General features: G+C 40.4%; 1 protein-coding gene across 2 annotated transcripts in view; it reads left to right on the top strand.

Annotated features, from left to right (window-relative positions):
- Nucleotides 1-10270: 10270 nt before the first annotated feature.
- The window catches only part of EFEMP1 (EGF containing fibulin extracellular matrix protein 1), a 49581-nt gene continuing 34510 nt past the window's right edge, over nt 10271-25341 (top strand). Inside the window, exons 1-4 of one of the 2 annotated variants that reach the window (XM_055815929.1) lie at nt 10271-10382; nt 10870-10957; nt 13916-13964; nt 14143-14403. In XM_055815929.1, coding sequence (XP_055671904.1) covers nt 10877-10957; nt 13916-13964; nt 14143-14403 — 391 coding nt within the window. In that variant the 5' untranslated portion in view covers nt 10271-10382; nt 10870-10876. Of the gene's footprint in view, nt 10383-10453; nt 10781-10869; nt 10958-13915; nt 13965-14142; nt 14404-25341 lie in introns of those variants that run through there. The other variant, XM_055815930.1, reaches the window with a different exon arrangement.

Here is a 25341-nt window from a genome sequence, read left to right as displayed (position 1 = left end):
TTTAGCACTTCATTGGTCCAGACCAGTAAACAACTGATAGCCTGAGAACTAGAAGTTAAATGGTGAGCAAACATCTCTAGTATTATCTCTTAATTCTCTCACACCATTCGCATACTTTTAAATTCAAGTTAGTAAAATTACTGAGGATCCATAATAGTTGTAAAATAACTTACGACTGCTGTTAATAAATTCACAAGATGATTAATCCCTTACCCAGGCTGTTGACAAAAGGTATGCTGTGTCACATATTGCCAACTGGGAATAAAGATTTCATTCAGATCTCAAGGTGGACAAAAAACAAACCTACTTTTTTTGTGAAGGAAATGTATGTGATCTTCATTTCCTCTTGGAAAATGAAGGAGGAAAAGTCAAGATCTTTGCTCTAATGAAGATTACTTCGAATAAATCCATGCCACTTTCACCCATGCCACCTTGATATTCTTTGTCTGACACTGGGAAATCATTCCGAAAAGGCAGCACTGCAGTGAAAGAAGGTCTTGTGACTCCAAACGAAGCATTGGAATAGCTCCTATTTACCTTCCTAAAATGCACACTTAAAAAAACCTAACACTCCTAAGACTGAGAAACTGTTAATCCACCCCAAGGAAATATTTGTTCTGCTGTAGAGAAGATACTGTCCTTACCACTTCACCCAACTATGCTAAATGTGACTTACACAACGAAGTGTGTTGTAGCAATTTAAACCCAGCCCACAGGGGCCAACTCTTAAATGTCACAAGTTGCTACACTTAGGCCTACATCACAGCTACATTTCCTGCATTATAAAAGGCTTTTACTAAATAATGATAGCCATGTTGGAGATGAAAACTGAAGTTAACTGGATGAAGTGTGTCAACAATCTAGAGTAATTCCATCCAAAGTAATGCCTTGTGCCACAGCCACAAGCTGTGATTTTCTACATAGAAGTATTTTTTATACATGTGTTCTAAACCAAATGTTACATGACTGTTAGCTCTGAATTACTATTAGCTCTAAAGGAATGTTGTAAAACCACTTGACCCTCTACCTTCAGAGAAACAGAATTATATATCCTCTTATAAAATTTCCTGCTGATTAAGGAAAGGGAAATCTTTGGTAGAAACTAGAGGAAGAATAGCTGGTAAGACTTTTACAGTCTAATCCTTAGAACTGTCATTACAAGGTTTTCACCCATTCACAGGATTATTTTATATTTTTTTTAAGAAAACTTCTCATTTTCATATGGTTCTACTCATAAAATTTAGGTGCTGTCATCGCAAAACCACCATTAAAACAGACAGAATTAAATGTTATCTTTGCAGACTTTCCAAGTGAACAGACTGTATTAAGCACAAAGAGCTCCCTCCTTTATAGTAAGATGTCTCCCTGTAGATGAGATCAGGACACAGTGGCTGAGCAGTCTTGAGTACTTGGACAATAACTGCCAGAGTTCAGAGTGCATTGCCTGTTACTCTGAACCCTCTGCCCCGAGTTTTCGCTGATCTTGTGACATACATGCACGTTAATACACATGTACACTGACACACATCACTTACATTCTGTTTCCACACTGGGTGAGAGAGAGCCAATTCTGAATTAATGCTAAGTTCAGTAATAATTACAGTTTCCTGAAAACAGTCTTAAGCAATGACTCCACTAGATGACATCACGGTTCAGTAATCATTTTTTTTTCTTTTTGGTTTTGGCTAATCTTCTTTTGAATCAGCATAAAGAAGGGGACTGAAGTAAGGAAACGTCCTTTTTAATAACTGCAGTGCCACAGCCTTAAGGCCAAAGTGACCTCCATTGGTTTCTGTGCCCTCCCCTTTAAAGCAGCAAGGAATTTACCACATAACAGCAACTATAAGACCTGTCCCCAAAAGCCATTATGCACAGTTACTCGCAAAAACTTAACAGGTTCCTCAGCCACTGCAGTCAGACCACAAGAGTTTCAATGCATCACCGGTGCAAGCCAGAGAAAGAATGTGACCCCTTAGTTCTAAAGGAACAAGTGCCAGAAAAGCTATTTTACAATCACACAATCTACTCCAACAGGCTTAATTCATTCATCTTCAAGATGGCATGTTTCTTAGTGTGACAGCTTACTTAGAGATACCAGTCAGAAGCTCCAGTAATATTCAGAGATTCATATACTAAATGCCTTCTTGAAGGATTTGTAACTGAGACGGATAATTAATAACTCAGCCACAATTTGCTGACAAATTGTTGAACCAAGAGCTCTCCTCTGATTTGAGAAAAGCACAGGCAAGCTCAATCAATTATGCTTTTCCTGCTCTAGTGTTTTCTTGCAGAGGTTGAATGTATAGGGTAAAAATCTGTTCTCTCTTAAGAAATATACATTTGAAAAATGAACGATGAACATAAGCATAAATGACCAAGGCCTACAATTCTGACACATTCTAATTATTGCTTCTAGAAGTTAAAATTTCTACAACCATAGTTCACTGTTTAAAATCCTGTCAAACAGTGCAGGGAGAATGGCACATTTTTTCCAAGAGTAAGGGAGGCAGAAAGCAAAAACCTTTTCTGCATAAAATGGGATAAAGGTAATAAATGAGGAGTCTAGAAGTAAGTACTAGTAAGGCACTGAGTAGGATCCAGGTAAATACATGCCCCTCCTTTGCACTGATGTAAGTGATTTTTTTTCCACATGCCCCCTTCTCTTTTTCTTACTGTTTTATAAATGCATGGAAAGACATGAGGACAGGCTGGTGCTCCAACTGTAATCTTGTCTGCACAAAGCACCCAGTGCTTTTCTTAAAGCATGTACCTATCCTTTGTCTTATGTACGCTGAATTCACGTTCAGCAAACCACTTTAATCAACTTTCTGCAGGAAATGGAAGCACAGTGCACCAAACATTCCCTGGCTAACACAGGAAATGGCAGAAATGTCATTTCTGAGAAGAACTAAATCCCATGTGGGAACCTCTTTGAGTGTGCTCCGTACAGTCACCTGACAGCCCTGGGAGCTACCAGGCTGCCTTGGAGGCAGGGGGCAATACCTCAGGCGTTGTTCTGCAGCCTCCAAAGACGGACACTTTAATATCTTAATCTCCAGAACTGTATTTACGACCTGCAGCTGTGGTGCCAAAGAGGCCCATGGCCCCTTACACACTGAGACTATTGTTGGCAAAACAGAGCTCTGAGGTTTCTTGAGTGACATAAGCAAGTTAACTGAACTAAACTAGGCTGCTCTGGATGGGGTGGAGAGGGATATTTGTTTTTCTTTGTATCGATCAACTTATTCTGGGCCTTTATCACTTTCGGTGTTAGCAGTCTTCTAAATTTTAATAGCCCTTACAGCATGGTAAGGTGTGAATGAGCAGGAATTAATTTGTCAGGGCTTTGGGTTTCCAGGGAACAAGAACGTGAACTGATTAATAAAAAAAGAATTCCCATGTTACACATAATTTAAAATGAGTACATATTGTAAGTTATGTGTTAGTTTATTACACAGACAAAATGTTTGGTATGGTTCTGCAGCCACTTAAAAGGGATACCTCAATGACTCAGAGCAGTGGTGTTCCCTCTGTCTCACTCCCAAAACTGAGGTTATCCCTGGTGTGGTTAAACTCCGACAGAGCATATTTTGAGAGTGTATAGGGATACAGACTCTTCTGTGCCAGCTTTTAGTCAAATAATCTTCCAGCCTCTTCCAGAATTTTGATGCCTTTCAACCACATGTATCTGCAAAGAGGGGTGACAGGATAACTCCTTTAATCTCACAGAAAAGAAAATCCCCACTGTTGTTTTTCTTCTGCTTTCTGTATGACAGCATACAGACTAGCACTAAGTAAGTTTAATATTCTAGGGAATTAAAATGCTCTGACATATATCCTTTAGTATTAACATCCAGATATTCACCAGAAAAGTTATGTCTCTGGACAATAATTAACAGGTTAACTGAGCAGGTTGTTTGCCAAGTTCACCCACACACAATATAAATAAGAAATGCTGCTGCTTTTCCAGTATTAATAACTTTTTCTCAAAAGGGAAAGAAAAGAAAAGCAAACTCAGAGAGTTCAGAAGATGCTTATGAAACCAAATTATTGTTCAGTGTATCTACTGAACCTGATGTTTATGAATTCTAAAAAGCAGAACAGTCATTACAAGAGCTCTGCCCCACAAATCTCTTCTTCTAAGGTCCTCTTCCACTGCAGCATTTCTGAGATGTCTCATTTTTGTTGTGCTGAAAGATCACAACACTGTCACGCTCCATTCTTGGTCCATGAGGTTCTGCAGAAAGCATTAGGTTAAGGTTTTCAAATACGGATGTCTACCTTGAAGGTCTTCAGTGCTTTCTGAAAATCAAGAATAGTCTGTCCTCTTGACTGAGGACAAAGAAAGTTGAATTATTCAAAATATTTCAAAGAAATCTGGAGCTGAATACCATACTGGAAAACTGCAAAAATTAAAAACAGGGCATATTAGCAGCTTGAATAGCCTGCTGAAGTTGACCTGCCAATCAGAAATCTACACTACTCATATATACGTATTCTATCCCAAGCAGGTCACATTTACCTTTCTCAGAAATGAAAAAAGCTATGGGACTAAAAGAGACATCTACCGCTCAGAGGAAGGGTAAGTGGATTTCCTACAATAGAGTGAAGATAAAAGAAAAGACACAGAGTTTTTACTCATCCACACTCATTTTTCTCCCTGAAATATGAATGTTGCAGTAGATAAAGTTCTGCCTGATTCTACTTTCAGTTGAGGCAATGGCAAGGTGCCCATGGCAAGCCCTGTCACTGCTGCCTGAAGTCAACCTCACAGATAAGCATCCAAATTCCACAGCCTTTGAAAAGGATCTGGGTATCTAAGACAATTAACTGTCTTTGGAAATCCTAGATATCTAAGCAAATGCAATCACCCCACTTTCCTATGCAAGCATCACATATTTTCTTCATTTCACAGACAGCAAGTCTACCAAGAAATAGATTAAATGATTTGCACAAAGCTTCACAAGAAGCCAAAACTAGAGATGAAAACTGTCTCCAACTTATTCTGGGTAATACTGGATCTGAATTCTGGCATTTCTATTTTGCCTCTTAGCCAGAGCAAGGCACTGCACTGAGATAGTCTAATCAGAAGAAATCTATAGATTCCAGCTATTATTTTGAGTGTCAGGAAGGTTGTCTCTTCCTCGGATGGGTCACAGTTCTGTGAAAAGGTTCCAGACTGTTCTCCTTTTAACTAAACTGATTGAAGCCTAGCATAGCATCAGACTTAAACTCCTGTATGCAGCAATGCTAGTTTTCCAGAAAAAGGGAAGAAGGAATGACAACTACAGCGTTACAAATGCCACGTATCTACGCCGATTTATGTTTCTTGGTCTGCTGTTTCTCTTATCTGGCATGAAAAAAAGAGAAGGAAAGATCACTGGTAGAGAGCGCAATGGAAAAGAGCTACTACACAGAATAAAATGATTGAATGGGTTAGAAATACCAATACAAGCAAAAGATAGGAAGACTGTTCAAATTCCAGATGCAATTACTTAGCAAAATAAAATCTTCACAGTAATAGTGATGCAATTAAAGTTAAGGTGGAAACTTGTCATACCCAAAATTCTCACCACATTAAATAGTCTTTACCTGTATGGTTAATCCATAAACACAAACATTCTGGGACTGTGAGTAAACTTTTGGTAAGTTGAGCATCAAAGTTATGCCCTTGAAAACATTGAGAAAGCACCTGTAAACCATATTCTGTCATTTTTCAAAGGGAAGCCTGAAATTAACATCACAGGTAAGCATCAACAGGTGTGGTTTAAAGTCACGAACAATACCAATTACATAAGACAAAAGAGGTCATGAACCACACATGGAAAGTAAAAAATGAACTCGTCCTTCCCCCACACTATCATATCCTCATTTCAGGTGTTGTTTTCAGCTGTATCAGAAAACTTCTTACACTTCTGAAGCCCTTCAACTTCTAATTTATTATGGCTGTGCAACTGCACCAATGAAAAAAACAGACAGCTTCTGGGGAGATGCCTTTCTCATTCACTTGCATTCTCTCACTCACATGTTCGTTCTTTTACTGTCAGAGGACTCAGGTAAGAATACAATTACCATATTCTCTGGGCATTCAAATTTCTGCTGGAGTTTACAGAAACATACATACAAGACACATCCCTATAAATTGCAGAAGAAAAGCAAACTGCATGCTTGATAAATTGCAAACCCTTTGCTGGATCTTTAGTAAAAGTTAAAATAAAAAATGGCAACAACATTATACTTCGATATCCTCAGAATATTATTAGACATTCAGAAATTAAATCACAGGTTAGCCTCAGTTAACCAATGGCCTCAGTACAACAAAACCAATGCAAGACCTGTCATACAGGAGATAATTTTAGCAAAATAATGGCTGGAATTCTAGGGTAGTCGATTTTATAATCCAACTATCATGCTTCAAATTGCAAGAATTATGGGTCGGGAGTTTTCTCTGACTATGTGTCTGTATCATCTGCCACCTATGTACTCTACTGTAACACAAAGCCGCAAACAAGTAATAATGATAGATACATGTTTAGTTTTAATGAGAGACTTAAGATGAAGGAGACAATATGTTCTCTGTCCTTTGCTACTGACATTTCAGTCCTTATTAACTTTTTGTTATTTCAACAGCTATGATCAAAAACTGATATGACACATTTTTACCCCTCACTCTTAGCTCTCTACGAAAAGTGAGAGTAATTTGCTAATGTGGTTCTTCTTGCAAATTAAGTTTACAGTAAAGTAACACCTCACACCACATGCAATATGCTCACAAGACCTCCCTTGTAGATAAATAAACTTGTAAAATTTCACCTCAAATAAAACTCAACATTTGTCATATTTAATCAGCAATAAAGTCAGATATATAATTCTTCACAATTTATCCTTCACCAACACTATGTCATTTCCAAGCTGAAACGTGGAAAAAATTTTGACATTTGCAGGCAGTTGTGGCAGAAAGGCAGCCTGCCATGTTATCAAAATAATTTATGTTCTAAAATTCCTGTGAGTCCAACATGAAAATAACATCTCCCCCATTCCAGCTCTTAGTTTAGACAACTCCAGTGTTACTTGATATGACATGCTCGGGAAAAGAAATCATCTTAAATTGACACTGATAGTCCCCTGAGCTGACAAATACAAGTTGCTTAAATTCGCTGTGTGCTTGATTTTCTGTTCTAGTGAGCTGTGTTTGAAACAGGAAAAGGGGGTCAGATCTGGGAGTAGAAGAGATTAAACTGCAATTTTGTTTTCCTCATTTTCAGGCTAACCTCTAGTATCAGTCTCAGCCTGCTCTAAATTATGTCCAGCTGTCTATTGCCCCTGGGACAATTCTAGCAGCCAGAATTAGTTGGAGTGCAGTGACATTTTAACCACACACAGTCTTCCTTCAGCCTACCTATCCTTGGGTTTTTGAGGACAATGGGGGGTGGCAACAAGCCCTGCCACGAAGAAAAAATGTGAACATTTTAAGTCATAAACACATTTGAGTTAAAGAATGTATGAAAACTGTGGTTTTTAAAGAAAGCAAAAGCTAAGATGCGACAAAGAGTTCACTAAAGCAGTAGGGAATAGAGTGTACCATTTACAGAAGAAGAAAAAAAAACAGATAATGAGGGGCCAGCTTCACAGGGCCCCCTCAGTGGGGAGCACTGTCAGGGACCGTTGTAAAGGATTGACCTCAGAAATGCCATGCTGTATGGTCAGCAAGAAAGAATGGATGGCTTGACCACTTCTTACATGACATCTTCAGACATTTCAAATATGTAAGTTGTTCTACTGCTGGGCAGCTCATTCACAACACCCCACATGCTCCTCAACATTTCCAACGGTCTAAATCCTGTAATCCTACATAAGGCAAAATTCCAGTTGCCTCAGTAAAGAAATATCTGAACAGCAAAATCACGAACTGAGTCTACTACCTCCATTTAAAGGATCAAGAACTATCCTTGGCAGAATACAGTATTTCATCAAATGTATAACATTGTCTGAAACCAAGTATAGGATCTATGCTCATCTGGCTTTGTACATCCTCAAAATTGGTGTTTCTGATGTTCTGTGCTTTGCTGCTTCTAGAGTGAAAACAACCAACTGCAGTTCTGTGATACAGGCAATGTTTCCCTAGGTAGTAGATTAAGACAAAACTTTTTAAAATTTTGACTTAATCCAGAATCCATCAAGTTAAATTCCGTTCTCTTTGCGTGGCAGATATGACAATGTATGCAAAACTCACTAAGTGTTGTTGCTATTTTGCATTCAATTATTAGAAATGTCTGTACTGCTTTCTGTAAGTCTGAAACTGTAACACCGCAAACTATATTAGGGGTCAGGTTACAAATATGAATCCAGGTTATGCTAACAGGAGTCAATAACTTCGAGCCAATCTAACACTTCAGAGCTGTACTTCTAAAAAATGACATATAGGTTTTAAGGAAAACTTTTTTGGACCAGGTAAGTAGGTGTCAAAAGACAGCTTGTTAAACACCAAATGTCCTAAAAATGCAGTCAACCTAAATTTTCTCTGTGGCACTACTTTCTATGGCAACACATTTCTCTATGGCGACTATTGTTGCTTCTGCTCTTTAATTACCAGTTGGGTGTGTGGACTGCAAGTCCTACATTTTTAGGAGTCTACTTACCCCTAAGCATAGAAATTGCAGCGAGAGAGGAAACCCCCTGTCTTCTCTCATAATTACCTAACAAAAAAACAAACAAAAAAAAGAGAGAGGTGCAGCATTGCTACAGCTAAAAGTATTCTGAAACGACCAGCTTGGCCGCTTCTAAAACAGGTAAGAAAAGAACTTACTTGATTCAGAGACAAAACTAATGTGCACTGTATGTAACTGATAAAAAAAGAAGCTAATGTTTTATGTAAGATCAAATATAATTTACTGTTAATAATTTAAGGGATTATATAGGAAAGTTATTCTCTAGGCCAGCAGTGCCAGAGGTCTGCAACCTAGTATGCTGTTTTTTCAGGAGACCTCAAGTTCTCCAGGCCCTTCATGGTCAACATTAAGAAGGTAAAACTTTAAGTTAAAGGCTTCGTGTTCAACTAGTGGGATATAGAGCTGCACTACTACGGCACAGTGCCCCAAGAAGCAAAGTTGGGGCCTTAAATATCCAGCTTATCCCTCCATAGAAAGAATGCCCTGGCATGCTGCTCCTCGTCGTAACTGTGCCACCTACGAGAGCTTCTAAATCCCTGTAACGGCTCCTCACCCTCCCTTCAGTCCAGAAACTTTCCCACTGGTTGGGGAAATAATGGCATTTCATATGCAGAAGCAGCTCTTAGAAGTGACGATTGCTGGAACTTACATGGTGTCTAAAGGAACAGGCATTCCCCTGGGAAGGGCTCCTCACGGTTTTTATTTACTGAATTCAGAACGGGCAGGAAAACACATCAGACTTGCTATTTTGAATTGCAAATAGCTTGCCTAACCCGATCAAAGCCCCATACTATTGCTTGCAAAGTCACAATTCAGCTTAGACTAAAAAAAAATGTGTATTTATATGCAGGCTTTCAAAAAAAGGCACTCCAAGGAGCAAGCTGGGCGTCCAGCAAGAGCCAGCCCACCCAAAGCTGGGGGGAGAAGGTGGTGACGCCCGTCTGTCACGGCGCAGGCCAGCCGCCACCGCAGTGCTCCGAGGGGCACGGCCCTGCCTCAGCACGGCAACCATGCCATACGCTGCCTACACAGTAGGGTTACAACGGGCCTACTACAACCTACTACTGTTACAATGGGCCTACTACAACCTACATAAGGTAAACCAGCAAATGCTGTGCTGTTCCCTCCTTTGCACCTCAGCCTCACGCAGCTCCGTCCTTAGTTGCCAAGACTCGCAGCCCGCTGCGCGGGACCCCCGCGGCCCCCACACGATGGCCGCCCTGTACCTGCACACAGGTCCCCGTGGCGAAGGCGCCCGCCACCCCTGCAGAGCCACCCGGCTGCGGGCGGCAAAGCCGTGCCCGCCGTGAGGCAGCGGCCCCCCGGGGCCGGCAGCCCTCTCCCCTCACTGCTTCCCCGGCAGGCGCCCGCGCCCGCTCCCCGCAAGCCTCCTCCGGGGCGCCCTCACGGCCCCAACATGGCGGCGCGGCCCCGCACCTGCCCCGCCTCGGGGCGCCGCGGCCGGGCGCGGGGAGCGGCGGAGGGCCGTGCCGCGCCCCGCCCCGCCGCAGGGCTCCGGCCGCCGCGGGGCCGGTAGGGGGCGCCCGGGGGCTCCGGTAGGAGCCGGGACCGTTTCTATTTAGCCGAAGGACGGCGGGAGGGGGGGAGAGGAGAGGGAGAGCGAGCGGGCGCCGGCACCGCAGCGGAGCCAGCGGAGGGACGGGGCCGAGCCGCTGCGGGGACGTGCCGCCGGGAGCACCGGCCCCGCCTCAGGTAGGAGCGGGCAGAGCGGGGCGGCAGCGTGCCCCGCCGTCCCCGGGGCGGCTTCGCGGGGCAGGGCCGGGTCCGGCAGGTGCTCGGCGGAGGCTTCTCCCCGCGGGGAGCCGGGTCGCTCCCGGGGCGGCCGGTGAGCCTCTATCGAGCGCTCCCTCTGCCACCCCGGAACGTGCGACAGCGGGGCGGTCGCGCTGCCTGCTCCTTGCCCGGCGCCGCGCCGCAGCGCACCGCTTCGGCTCGGTGTGGCGTTAAGTGCGATGTTATTTTAAACTCCATTTAGTTATTATTATTTCCGGCCCCCCCCTCCCCGCTGGATAAAACACAGCGGAGTGGCGGCGCGGCCGAGCCTCACCCTCCTCTCGCCGGAGCGCGGGGCCGCGTCCCGGCCGCCTCAGGTAGGGCCGGCGGGCGGCAGCGCCCCGGGACCCGCGCCCCGGGCACGGCCGAAGGGACCCCCGCCTCATTTGTTTTTCTCTCTTTCAAGGTTCACGATGTTGACAGCTATGTTCTTGGCTGCTCTCATTCTCATTACAGTACAGTCGCAGGAAACTGAAGAAACCATAACGTACACGGTAAGGTTTCATAGAGTTCGAGATAATTACTGCTTTGCGGGGATTCTTTCCTAAGTGACCCTTGAGAAAAGCCAAATTCCTTGCCATGCGATACAAAGGTCTTTCGAGTTCGAATGTTCACGATAAAATAAGCTCTTCCTGCACTGAAACGGTGCTCGAAAGCTGGAGTTGACAAGACTGAGCAGAATGGGCTGCAACTGCCTGCTCTGAAAACCTCGTCTGTGCACTGAGCTGGATGAACTGAACAAAATTACGAGGTCTTAATATTTTTTTTAATCCATTTTCATAAAGACGGGGTCCCTAGGAGCTTCGTTTGAAATATATGGAATTTGACAGATAATTAGGTCAAACATTCTTCTGTGTTTTCTTTTGGATGTTTCAAGCTGTTACTGACAAAATGTAAGTACTTCGGGACGCGGTGCTCTTAATGAAGCATCTGAGCTCTGGAGCCACCGCCGGGCTGGTCACTTCTGAGCTGCTTTTGAGCAGTGGTTTTGCGTGGCTTGATAAAATTGTACAAGAATACTGGAAATAGGTTCTGCTTGTAATCAAGTGATAAGGTAAGAGATTTAAAGGCCTTTTTCTAAGGGTTTGTTTTGGTTTTTTTTTTTTTAAGTCTGCTTCTGTTCAGTCTTTGGCTTGCATAATGCATGTCACAGAAGGAGTGGCAATTACATCGGCTTGGGCCAGGGAAAAACCCGCATTTTCACATCTGATTACAGTCGTAATCCCTGCAACTTGCTTCATATGGGTGGACCTCTGAATATGTGTACAGACATCAGCGCAATGCCACACAAGCAGAAAATTCTGCACACATGCAAAAAGTTAGAGAACCACAGCCAAAGACCGAGGTTGTGTCTTATACAAGTAATCCCACTGAAGTCAGTGGGATGGCTCAAGCAAGTAAATATTGCAGAGTTGGACCTTGTTGTAGACGACAGAGCTTAAGGAAGCCTCAAGTGAGCATCAGGAAGTCTGTCATAAAATACTTCTAACACGGCTTTAGAAGCAATAGATTATTCTTTCTTTCTGAAGGTTGGAAGCACTTTTATATAGAGGGTCCTGTGATTTTTTTAAGTCCCTATATCTAAGTGGAAAATTAAGATCTAAATACCTTTTGAAAATCCAGACTAACATAGGGACCCCTCCCCCCTTCCTTTCTGCATTTATGTCGTCTTTTCAAAAAATTAAGTAGCATTTTCTGATAAGACTACATAGTTCGGTTTATAGCAATGGAAAATTTCTAGCATGCATATATGACTTGGGTTCCTATATTCCATTTTCAGAGAGGTCTTAGCATGTAGGTGCTTCAGTGATCATTCAACTCCAATCATGTAAAACTACTTAACAAAAAAAAATACTCAGCTTTTGGAAATTTTACTCTTAGGATGCTACTGTTTCTCATGCGTACATTGTATTCATTTAAGGCCAAATCCTTTTCTATTGGAAAAGTCCCTTCAGCTGCAGTAATAGAGGAACTTGGCTCCTTACAGTTAAATAGACAGTACTTCTGTTGTGTATTAACAGGAATTGGGTGATTCAGTAAATGCATGAATTAGCTGTTTTCCTTTGGGTTTGCATTTTCATAGCTAAAGTAACTTTGGTGTTGTCAACTCAGCATTTAGTCATTCCTTCAGAGATTGAAAATTGTAATAAGAGTTTGCTGTCCACTTACCCCTTTGGAAGAAAAAGCCTCCAAAGTTACAACTCGCTGCCAGATTTGGCAGATCACTGGTGTCACCTGCAAATAAAGAAAATATTTTCAGTCCAGTTGCTGAGTCAGTGTCCGTTAGTAACAAGTTCCTCAAAATAACTTGAGGATACTACATGGAACATGTGGATCTAGGTGTCAGAAGGTCAAATTTGTCACTTTTATAGGTCCTCTGCAGCAGAGGAGTTGCAACAAGACTTAGCTTGCTTGACTCTGACTAATTACATTAGCCGACTCTATTCTTTTTTTCTATAGGGCCATTAAAGTAATATCCTAAGCAGCATAGGATGCATATGCACTTACATAGTACACCTCAGTTGATTCATTGATATTTTAAATGTTTGCTGTAGTTGGTAGCATTGTGATACTTTGCTAATCAGGTTTTTTTAACTGTCACTTGTGATTAAAATTACTGCCCTCTAGACCATTTAATGGTTTTGGGCAGAGGAATAATGAAAATGCCTACCTAACTGCAGGGCAGAATATTTAAAATTCTTCCTGAACTCACTAGTCTGCTTTGATATGAATAGTTGCTGAGTATAGTCTTGTTTGAATTTTGAGAAGTTTTATTTATCCAAGTAGTCCCCCTGTTATAAATTCTAACCGTTTATTGTATGTCTCACAATTATAAATTGTTCTTCCTAGACTGCAGTTCCTGGAGTCATGTAATTAAGAAGCATGTGAATGAATTTCCAGCTGTCGTGGGATCCTTCCCCATTGCTAGAGTGCTAATGGGAGAGAGTATAAAGTACAGGGGCATAAAAGCCCATTTAGTCCCTCTGGCAAACTGGCCCCAGGAATGAAAGATGTTCACCTGTTGGAAAGCAGTGAACCAGATCAAAATTCAGAAAACCTTGCTTCTCTTTCCTGAAATTTTCATACTGGTCACCTGGGTCAATCCAAAGGTTCATCTATTCCAGGATTCAGCCAATGACAGATGCTTTAAAACAGTGTATAGGAACAAGGCAAGGAGACAGTGATGCTTTTCTCACTTTGTTCTCCAGCCCCAGTAAAACCTACTGACCCACAACAAACGATATCTTAGGAACCTCCTGAGACAAAGGCTCTCTCTGTAGGTACTTGTTGTTCCTGCACAGCAACGCTGTACCAATAGCCACTTTTCTACCCTACCAAGGTACGCAAACATTGCATTTCCCTTAGCGTCAAACTTTGAGTTCACTGAAATATGATTGATTATTTTTCCAAAATAAAGAATACTGAGTAGCCTAACTTTTTTTTCTCCATAGCAATGCACGGATGGCTATGAATGGGATCCTGTTAGGCAACGGTGCAAAGGTACAGTAAATAATTTTCAAAGACATACTTGCCTTTGGTATTCTCTAAGTATTACCATTACACACCTCTGTTTTGGACAGGGAGGTGTGCTTGCATGTCTCATTGTGTTATTTGTATTACTGACTGTTTCAGAAGGTTCGACTGTTAAAAGCATGACTTGTGTTGTTGCTAACCACAGATATTGATGAGTGTGAAATAGTCCCAGATGCATGTAAAGGTGGGATGAAATGTGTTAACCACTATGGAGGATACCTCTGTCTACCTAGAACAGCACAAATAATTGTAAATGAGCGAGAAGAAGCAGCAGCTGAATCCACTAGTGGTCGAAACAATGTCATTCGACGGACTCCAGCTGATCCTCACCGTGCTCCTCCAAACCCAACTCATCAAATTCAGTGTGCAACTGGGTATGAGCAAAGTGATCACAATGTGTGCCAAGGTAAGCAAGCTGCCATGTGTTTTACTTACAGTATAACTGGAGTGTGTGTGATAACAAATCTAATGCCTGGAAAATGACAGCCTAGAACTCTTGCATTTGCTAGAATATATTGTTGCACTATTAAACTGGACACATACACACTTAAGATATGTAAATAAAACACATGCATGTTCTTACTGTTCAAGGTAACGGAAATTGTGGTTTGTGGCAGCCTGACAGTCTGTTCCATCTATTTCAGACTAATAAGTAAATTAGTTGTCTACAGATCCTCAAAAAAACCCTTAATGCAAGTAAGCAACTTTAGTCAAGTAATTTTGTATTGTATTAAGTATGTCCAGGAGTGGCAGTAAATTCAAAAAAGTGGGCAGCACAGCAACTCATATCATAGACAATTTATAAAGGTTTGCAAAACTGTATTATTCAGTACGTGAATGCTGTATGGAACAAAAAACAACCACCATATGAACTTTTACTTAGACCAGATTGTAATGCAGAAGAATACAGTGTTTTTTACTATGTATGAGGCATATTTCTCAAGTAGTAAGAACCAAACATCTGAACAGCTTGTGCCTTTCTGATCTCTATAGAAGTAGTTCTACGCAGACCCTGCCAGTTTACTTCCAGTCATGGTCTAGCCAGTCTTTGAAACTATGGCAATGAAGAGCATTCATCTGAGTGTACATACACCACACACAGGGCCAAAATTCTCAGGGTATTAGCAATGTTAATTGTGAGTCTGGTTCCTGAATGCATATAAGCACTACTGTAAACTGAGACTGTTTCATTTATTATTTTATATAAATAGTTTACTCTTATACTTGCTGAAGTAACAAATGTTTCATCCACTGTTTTGTTTTCTTTCATAAAAATGCATTCTACTCCTTGTTCGCAAACTTGGTTTTCAAGCACATTAGTGGGATACCCGTGCAAACAGAAGGCAAAACTTGACCCCATGGTTCATGTTTTCCACTTTGTGGCCCATGACAGTATAATCATATAAAACAGTACTTGAGTGACTATAATAAGGGCAAGCTGTAATATACAGTGGTAGTTCCTTTCTCCCTGGTATTCATGTATACAGAACGTTATTTATCACTAGTAAGTAAATTCCCTGTCATTCTGAAGCATAGTAATCATCATGGAGGCTGGATAAGTTATTTTTGTAGGCAAAGCCTCAGTTGCCTTTCTGGATTGTCTGCTAATATTCAACATTTGTCACTCGAATTCAAGAATGTTAAGTAAAGAACCTACTGCAGGAGGTCAGTACCATGATCCCCTTAACACTGAGTGTTCACTGAGGGTTATAAAGGGAAAATCAATGCCAAAGATGGCAAGTGATTTTTTTTTTTTTTTTCCCCCCCCTTAATTTCACTTGGCAAAGTAGCAGCAGAACCAAAACCAGAATACCCAACTCCTGTGTTTGAACCAGCTACTCCCTCCTTCAGGCAATGCTGAGTTACTGTGGCTGGCATTCATCTCCACTGGTGAATTGCAATAAACTGCTTCATCTTCAGCACGTAACAACATTTTTTATTTAAAAATGCTAGAAAACTTCAAAATGTGAGCCTCGCTTCTGCTGCAATGGCTTTAGGTGTAGAAATCGGGGATAGCATAGGGAAGTTTAAGTGTGTAGTACCAATACCTTACATTCCAAATGAAAGTTAAGAGTTAGGGTTAACTTAGGGATTGACAACTGGCTGAGGGTTCTGTCTTGTAGAAGAGAAGATTGGTGGTGATACATTACTATTATTTTACTCCATGCTTTGGCTTCCTGAAACTTGCAACTAAACATTTCTATTCAATTTACAAATCTTTGGTTAATTTATAATAACTAGCTGTTGTTATAGTACCATAACTTTTTTAACTAGCAGACACACAAACTACGATGAAATCTTTTGGGCTTGACTGAATGAGACTTTTTTTGCTACTAATTTCCCTATGCCAAACTTCCAATCTAAATGCAGAAAGCATGGAAATATTAGTTTGTAAAAGCTGAAATGTATTGTACTGAATGAATTCCAGCTGGAGAAAGGGTAGTGGACAGTGTGCTTAAAAGAAAGGATAAAAGACTTCTGGAGCACTTAAAGCATGCATTCAAATTCATGATCTTCATGCTTTTCACTGCTGAAAATATCTTATAAAAGATAATCTTGATCAGCAATGGTCCCACTGTGGATTTATTTAATTATGGTTAAAAGACTTTGCTATGATAACTGCTTGAGGCTCCTAGGGAGTGTAACTTACACATATAGTCACACTTAAGCTTGTTTTATTGTTTAGTAAATGAAATATGAAGTCCAGCTCCTTCTAATTGTTTGCAGATGTATGACATTTTCCTTCCAGTCCAGCAGCACTATTTTATAACCAATATGAAAGTGTGGAGACCTCTGCTTAAAACAACAACATGCTCTAAGGAGCTGTATTACTGACATCATACTAGAGTACGAGGGGCCTTCTGTTTTAATACAAATGTCCACTCGCTTTTTAAACACCGAATAGTGAGGGTATGATAGGCCAAACACACTCCCGTTGGTTTTGGTGCTTGGAATAAACACACATCAATGACACTGGTCCTGTCGGACTTAAGAGGCTTCAGTGATGTGCTGAGCTTCATCGTTGGGTAAAGCATGAAGTGTGGCCAGATCCTGTTTCTGTTCCCAGGAATGAGAAACATTCAGAGGGGTGCATGATTCTCTGCACCTTATCTGCCAAAACATGGCCATGGGCCTGAGTTACAAAAGATACTTAATGCCTTCTTAACTTCTGACCTGAAGAAAACAAGTAACAACTACAGTATTTATCAGTACTGAGAATTTTCTCTCTGTAATGCATACTGTTATCTATTCGAGACCACGTTGTGTATTAGTAACACAGGTGGCAGGTTGATAGCAAAGCACACTGCCTTGCAGAAGATGGCTCCATGGAAATGACAGCAGTTTCCTATGATATACATCATTTTTGTAACTACTAGTGATCTGAAGCATGTTCTTGTATAATTGTGTTGATGTTAGACGTGTGGGTAGCAAAAATCTCCTGCGAAATTATTAAGATACTGAACAGGAGCAGTAAGTACCAGGATCCCCCAAGACTGATGAAAAGATGAGGGTATATTTATTCTGGAGGAAGATCTCCTATGTAGAATATGTACAGAGCACAAGTTTTGTGCTTCAACTTAAAACATTTTCACTGTATCTGAAATTCTGAGTTTATTGACCTCAACTAATCCTTGCTTTTCCCCATCACTATATAGTCAGTTCACATTTCATAGTCACTTCTAAATTTGCCTTTAACAAAGGGCTGCTGAATTGGTCAATAAGGTAGATTATAACACACGGCACCTGCTAGCACTTTCAGGAAGCTGCTCAGATGTTCTGACCTGTCATCGTGTGATTATCACCCAAATTGGGAAAAGCAAAAAACAGAGTAAGAAATATTTTTAAGCAAATTACTGACTTAGCTATTATTCACAGATACTTTTTGCCTGATTAAAAAAAATTAAATAGCTGCACTCTGTTGCCTGCATACAAGACTGAATTGTATTTGTACTGTGACTTGAGTCGGCTCCTATTGAAATCAAAAGAAAATCACTCAATTAATTCAATTTTGTCAAATCTAGTCTGCAAGAAATTACTAGCTTTTCCTAGAATGTTAATGACACTTGAATGAAAAAAGAAAAGACCGAGCAAAGGTACCAAATAAACTTGAGAAAGGGAAAAACACTTCTTTTTTTTCTTGCCTTCATATGATGCTGGTAATAGAAGCAATAAAGTAAGCAAACTTTTTTGCTCTTCAGCTGGATTAGCTTCTTTATTTATTATAGAAATACTAATATTAGTATTTCTCCAGTCTCTATAATCCTTTGTGCTACTGTGACCCAAAAATACAGGTGGGAAGATGGATTGCAATAAAAATTATCTATGCTTTCTTAAAGGGAGGAGTGGGAGAGAGATGCACATTTTTCCAGACAGTGCTGCCTAGACTTGGCGGATGTTGGTTGCTTTTTTGCTTTTCTGTGCAGGAAGGAAAGGAATGAACTTGTTTTCTGTGCTGTGGTTATTTGTCCCCTGCAAAATCATGCTGGGAATCTCTTCATCGGTAGGGGTTGGGGGACAGGGTTTGTTAAGTTTCACAGTACTCTTCAAAGTAACTTACTGTACCAGTCTAGGCTTTTACCTCAAGAAGTTAACATAGTGTAAATAAGTGAAATAAGCCTAACTTTTGCACCTCTAGATTCTTCTTTTTTTTTCTCCCCCCACCCCAAGGACAGAGGGACCAGGGAGAGCAGTTCATGATGCGTTTTTTTCCATACAGAAATCACTTTGTGTATATGTTGGGGATGTGCAACTAGCATATAAAGGATGTAAACACTGGGTAAGTGCAGGTACACTCAGCCTGGCCCTTTGCAGAACTGGTGCAGGCTGGAGAGCCCGGACATGCCTCCAGCAGAGAGCTCTTCACTGACATTTTGGCTAGGGTGCAGACTGCCCTTCTGAAATGCACCTCCTAATGAGTGCCACTTAATGCACTTTGGTTTGCCTCACTGAGCGGTCTTGGAACATACAAACAGATCCCATTCAGATGAAATTAAACCTGAAATGCACTGCAGGAGTGCTGCTAGTACACCGCAACTGCTAACGAGCATTCAAGCTCCGGGACCAGACTGGAGATTGCCCAGAGACCCTCAGAAATGTGTGTACTGGGACACTGGAGCCTCTGCACCAACCTGTGATCTGCTCCTGTAAGTCCACACTATCTGTTAATATAACCTAAAATACACCTGTAACAGTTTCTTAGGCTGGTGCTAGGAATTTTTTTTAATATTTTTGTAAAATACTGCACCATCCCAAGTTTTCTTTTTGTATTTAGCGAGTACTTTAACAAATGCTTTCAGGGATACTTTTAAAAGAGCCTGAGTTGTGACAAGTTAAGTTCCAGAGTTGTTGGAACAAGATCTGTTTAATTTGAGGATAGGATGAGTAGAGAGGCAGTGTTAGGAAAAATAATGATCTAATTATCTGTTTTAGGATGCCATTAGTTTATCACAGTGCTTACTCAGGCACAGTTCATATGTTGTACATATGTTTGCTGCAGTACTTCAGCAAGCAGAGAATACTTGTTGCCAGCAGTAGCCACCCTAAGAACCTGACCTGGTTACACATGCCATTTGAATATTAATTACTTAAAAAAGCAGGAGGAATTCTCCAGGTCTAAGAGAATCCACAGAAGGATACAAGCTGACATTTTCACAGCTCTTTGTGCTGAGTGCTCATAGACAACAATTAATTCCTTGCACATTTGGGTACATCACAGAGATCATCTTTCATCAGCTCATCCTGAACTAATTGTTCAAGCTGTTAATTTATGAAACGGCTGCATTTTGCTGCAAAGAGCCCTTTCTGGAGCATCTCTTTAGTAGCCTTGAGGGACCAGAGGTGAGGCCACAAAAAACATCTTCTTTTGAGGGCCCGAGGGCCTGGCTTTGGGCATTTTGAAAATTTGGCCAGTCTGAATCATCTCCCATCTGTGCTATTTGCACAGCTGTGAGTGTCATGTCAAGACCTTGGAGAGATACTCCCCTTTTCTGTCTGACCATTTTACTATGAACATCCATCACATGCATAAATACTAGCAGACCCTTTACTTCCTTCAGTTACTTACTGCTTTTCCATTATTCTGACCCTGGCAGGAATATGCTCAGTACGTTGTAGCTAAAGATTCTTACCATATGCTAATCACACCAAGTGTCCTAGTTCAGGCAAGCTTCTGAAAGTTGCATTTACCTTAGTTTCCTGAATTGTGATTATGCAGGCAAGCGCTAGACTTCAAGTTTAAGTAAACTCATTAGCAGTTCTCATGGCTTCTTACTCAAGAAAAATGGGATTGTACAGTAGTCACATTGACTGTCATACTTTTGGGTTTGATTTGTTGTTTGTAAAGCCTGTTTGCTTAGTAGTTTTGAGGATGCTAATGTTTTGACAGACAAAACATAGCAAATGTATTCAGAAGGCACATGGCCTGAAAAAGGTCCAAACCTCCAGCCATCTGTCCTCCTTCAGATTTCACTCTCTAAGCTGGAGGTCTCTTTCATAATGCAACCAGGAACACCAGATAGCAAAGGGGAAGAACCTGAGAATGTGCTTATGTCTGATCCTGACTGGGCATCCCAGTATGCTTGGCACCCCATTAAAAGGCACAGAGTATTTATTTCTCTCTTCATGGAAATCCCTGTTTCTGTTGCAAACACTCAGACACAAGCATCCTAAAAGCCAGAAAAACCTACAAGGAATGACAGCTGTTCTCTGTTTGATTCAGTAGCATCAGGGAGCATAAAACATGATTTGTGGGAGCCTGGGCCAGCTTTTGTTCCCTGTTTCAATACCTGCTGTCAATAAATTGCAGTCTACAGCATTGCAGTGATACAGGGTGAGAGCACCCTGGCAGCTATTTCTAGCACCCTTCTTGGATAATTTTACAGTGACGCTGTTGCCACTTTGTGGATAGATTCTTTCTCCCATGATACTGGTATCCCATGATAGATACTTCCATGAAAGAATCTAGCAATGTTCTCAATGTGTTTGCTTTGAGCATGTCTCCAGCTATTTCATCCTGGACTACTACATTGTAGTTCTTTAGCCTGCTGAGAAAGGTGGTGTGTGCCTACTTTCTCCAGGTGTTTGCTCAGGGTAATTTTCTCTCAACTTACACTATTTTATCTGTTTTCAGACCTGATTCCTGCTTCAGATTACTTCGTATGTTATGGAATGATCTGAAGTTTATTTTCATTTTTGAGTTTTGGGTTACCAAATCACCTTTTCTAACCCTAGAACATTTCTGAAGGATCTCAGCATTACAGACAGTTTTTTAAGCGTCCAAGATACTTCTTGAGCATCTCCAATTGTGGGATGCTAATGTAGCAAGCTGGAAAACTAGTTCAAGAGCTGAAGTTCAAAACTGTTATTTTCTTTATTTTGTTCTATTTACAAGTTATTTTCTTCATTTCTTTTTCATGCTGGCAAAGGAAGATGATAACTGGTGTTTCTTTTTGCCTTTCTGTGTGTGCCAAAATAGTCCTATGGGAAAATCAAAGCTTCCTGCAAATACAGAAGTGGTCTATTTGGTTCTTCACTGTACCACTTAGTGATGCCTATGTTCCTTTGCATATCCTTTACTAAGGAAGAGTATCTGCTGCGCTATAGCCAAGCGAACCAGTCTCCACTGTTACTTGAATTGATTATGTTGTTTAGGCTTGCTATTTTGCCATTTTCCTATTGTCAAGGCCAATGAGTCTATAATACAAACAGTGTTATAGAACCCCATACTAATGGGGTATTTTTGGTTTGGTGCAAACCACAATGAGAAAGTAATTTTTGAGTTCACCTTACCAGGTTGCACCGTAAACATTCTGCGTATTCTGTGGTATCATCAACTGTTCTGTTACAGCATTTTGTCATAGCAACCCTTTTGTCCTGTGTATGTGTTAACAGAGTAAGAACTTACTGTTCATGGATTTCTTGGAAGTTGAGATTGGCCGTCTCCTTTCGTTGTACTTAAAGAATAGTTATTCTGTTTTGTCCTCTGTGATGCTTTTTGAGCTATTTTTTCTGGACTGTCATCATTTATGCATGTTCTTTAGTAATTCATACAAAATTTAAACATCCTGTCATCTTATCAAAGGAAAGTTTGCCACATACCTGTCATAAAGTTCAATTGCTTCTATCCCCAAGACAGAAAGATCTGAACTTGTCTAGTAAGACCTCTTCTCTCTGTATGTGACAAGAATATATGAAATATGTAATCAGCCATAGAAAGTTAATGGATAAACACTGTGACATTTCAAAAATACTGTATTTGTTTTCAACTTTAATTTCATAAGTTTTGTTTTCATAGCATCCAGAAAGCAGTAGTTTTCGAGAAAAAGCTATTTGCCATAATTCGATATACAAGAAAACCTCAGATGAAAGAACGTATTAAATGCAGAAGAATCCTGCTTGTACCTTCTTTCATTTCCATTTTAACGTTACTAAAAATACAAGAGGGATTAGCAATTTACAGAGCTATAGTTTAGCATACATGTAGTTATTATAAAATACCTTCTATGCTCATTCACATGTTATTTGTTGATCTGAAATCATGTTAAAAGTAGGTTCTGGTGTAAGTATAGTGGAGAAATGTTTAATCTCTATGTATAATTATACGGTAAAACCTGTAGCTTTGAAGCTGAAAAAAGTTACTAAGAGAACAACATGTGTTACGCACTTTGGTAAGCTACAATGCTAAGAAAAAGTTCTTCACATCCAGAAGTGAATTAGACCTATTAGACCCTTTTTGGCATAATATATCCCAATCTCTTAATTAAGCATTTTTAGAACTAGTTATTCAGTAGGCCCTTATCTGTTGCTGTTACCAAATACCTTAAATAAGTAACTTCCTGTAACTGAAAAATGCCCCATAACTATTTTGCAGTTAGAAGGCGTGGGGTGGTTTGTTGTTTTGTTTTTTGATGGGGGTTGTTTGTTGGGAGTTTTTTTGTTATGAGTTGGTTTGGGGGTTTTTTTTTGTTTGTTTTGGGTTGGTTTGTTGTTTTGCTTTGGTTGTTTTGGGGTTTTTTTATGCAGCTTGCTTATTTTAATTTCTTGCTGTCAAAACACTAGTTTTCAGGTGCTGGGAAAAACAGTACTTGTTTGGTCAGGGATAGTGGTGATGATCCTAGATGGCTAACCACAGAAATAAGTTCTTAAATGTGGTAAAGGATTCAGTGTATGAAGGCTTATCTCCTGGGAAGAGATGTTTACTTTGGGAAGCTGTGAATCTGTCTTTATTAGCTCCTGATTAAAAAAAATCCATGCCTTTCGAGTGGACATATCTAGACATCATTTACATCTATTTAAATCAGTTCTGAAAAGGAGAAGACATGGCTGAGCTTTCTTTTATAAGCTGAATTTAATCTGAAGTAAACTTCTAGTCTAATGCATGACCCGGTATGATAAGATATAAGTAAATCTGACATTGCACTTGAGCGTGCCTAGTCCATGCCTGAGCAAATGTTCTATGTGGTTTCCTGAGTACAAACAGAACTTGTTCAAGGATTTTTATATGCATGTGCCTGCACGGGTAGGATTTCTGTTAACACGTAACTGGTCATAATGTGTGCAATCAAACCTCAATAGATAGTGAAAGCAGCGGAGAGTATGGTCATTTTTACAGTTTCAAGGCTGAATGACTTCAGGAATGTGTTTTGTCCATCAACACCAGTAAAATCTTCAGCCTAAGTTTTCAGAGTAATTGGTCACTGTCTGCTGATGAGTTTTTACTTTCAAAAAGATGGTCTTCGTAAAGGGGAGCTGGCCTTCTGCTGGCCACCAAGGAGATAATAATCTCATCTACTTTGATACTATTGACATCTGAATTTCACTATTAGCTGTAACTTCCATCAGAAGAAAAACTTTGATAAGTCAGATTGCTGTGTGAAACTGGTGTTTATACGAAGGTTTAGGTTTTTCAGTAATTAACATTCACAAGAGTTAAAGAAACCTAGGGGGAGAGGGGAAGTAAGACATTTTATGGGATGAAAAAATACCATGATGCCAGAAAAACAGTAATATGGACAATCAATTACCGCATATCTCTTAGCATTAACAATTTAAAAAGAAATCCTTATCAATACTGTAACAGTTGCATGTTCTAACAGAAGTAATTAGAATTGGAAAATGCAAGGACTTTTGACAGGTAACAATTTTCTGTATGGTTTTAACAAGGTTGCCCATAGGCTAACATTAAATAACAGACTTGCACAGAGGAAAGGAATAAAACATAGCAAAGGGAGCAGAAACTTAAGCATGATTTTAGCTGACTTGACTTAGCTTATAAAACCATCTTGATCAGAAAGATAGAAAAAGCAATCTTTTTCTTGTCGAGACTTTACTCCATGGAGAATTTTGGGTATCTAGGCTGCACTAGAAGAGAGGTGGAATTAAATACGCACTTAGAAGCAACAAATATAGTTTAGTATTTGGAGAAGGTTCATCTAAGTTGATAAAGATAGCATCATTTCAGGAAATAGATATCTTTTTCAAGTGACAAAAAAAATTGCTGAGTTCTACATCGATTTTGAAACCATTTTGTTTTGCACCTGTGTTACTAGGTCTTACCTGTAACTTTTATATCTTGTAGTATTTAAAACACTTTCTTAGTAGATTAATTTGTTCTCAAGGGACTTCTTTCTCAGGAACAAGTTCTCCACATTACTTTTAGATTATAAAAGTGAACCAGATAAAACAATGTATTGCCTGTCACAATTAGGGCTAGTTAAAATCAGTAATACTCCAACAGGCAGTGTTGCAGTTAGTGCATAGTCACATCAGAAATAAGCAATGCTTGGGAGCACCCACTGATCTGCCTTTGTAGGCTGTGGAGGATAGCTTACTTCATTCCTCCCAGAAGTTGTTGGAGACTAAGTCAGGAGAGCGTACAGAATACAAAAGTCATTCCCATTTCCCAGGGGTAAGCAAAAAACACATTCTTATCTGAAGTCATCCTGCTTGCATTTACTCTGCATCTAGGTCTTCCTCAATCTTATCTGGCTTGGATCATGCCAGATATTTTTTTCCAGCTCACTCTTTGTATGTTACTTGAGTAGAAAAGAAGTTTGGAATGGTTGCAAGACCCTAAGATATTGTCAACACTTCTACACCCAGTATTTTTTACCTAGTGCAGAAATCACCGTACCAACAGATAAAAATAGGCACAAGTCAACAACACTGTACTGGTTGAGCACCTCTTGGGCTGCTGGTGTTTGCAGAAGCAGGAGAGCATTACAGCTCAAATGAGCATGAGTTGGAAGAGTTATTACCATCCTCCTGATATGGCTTGTGCACTGCAAAAGTTGGGTGCAGGACAAAGCCATCTGTTTTTTTCCCATTGCAAACATTGTTTGACCAT

Source organism: Falco peregrinus, chromosome 11, assembly GCF_023634155.1.
Source record: "Falco peregrinus isolate bFalPer1 chromosome 11, bFalPer1.pri, whole genome shotgun sequence".
NCBI classification, from domain to species: Eukaryota; Metazoa; Chordata; class Aves; order Falconiformes; family Falconidae; genus Falco; species Falco peregrinus.
Note: the sequence above shows the minus strand (reverse complement) of the source record. Positions and strands in the feature narration are given on the sequence as shown.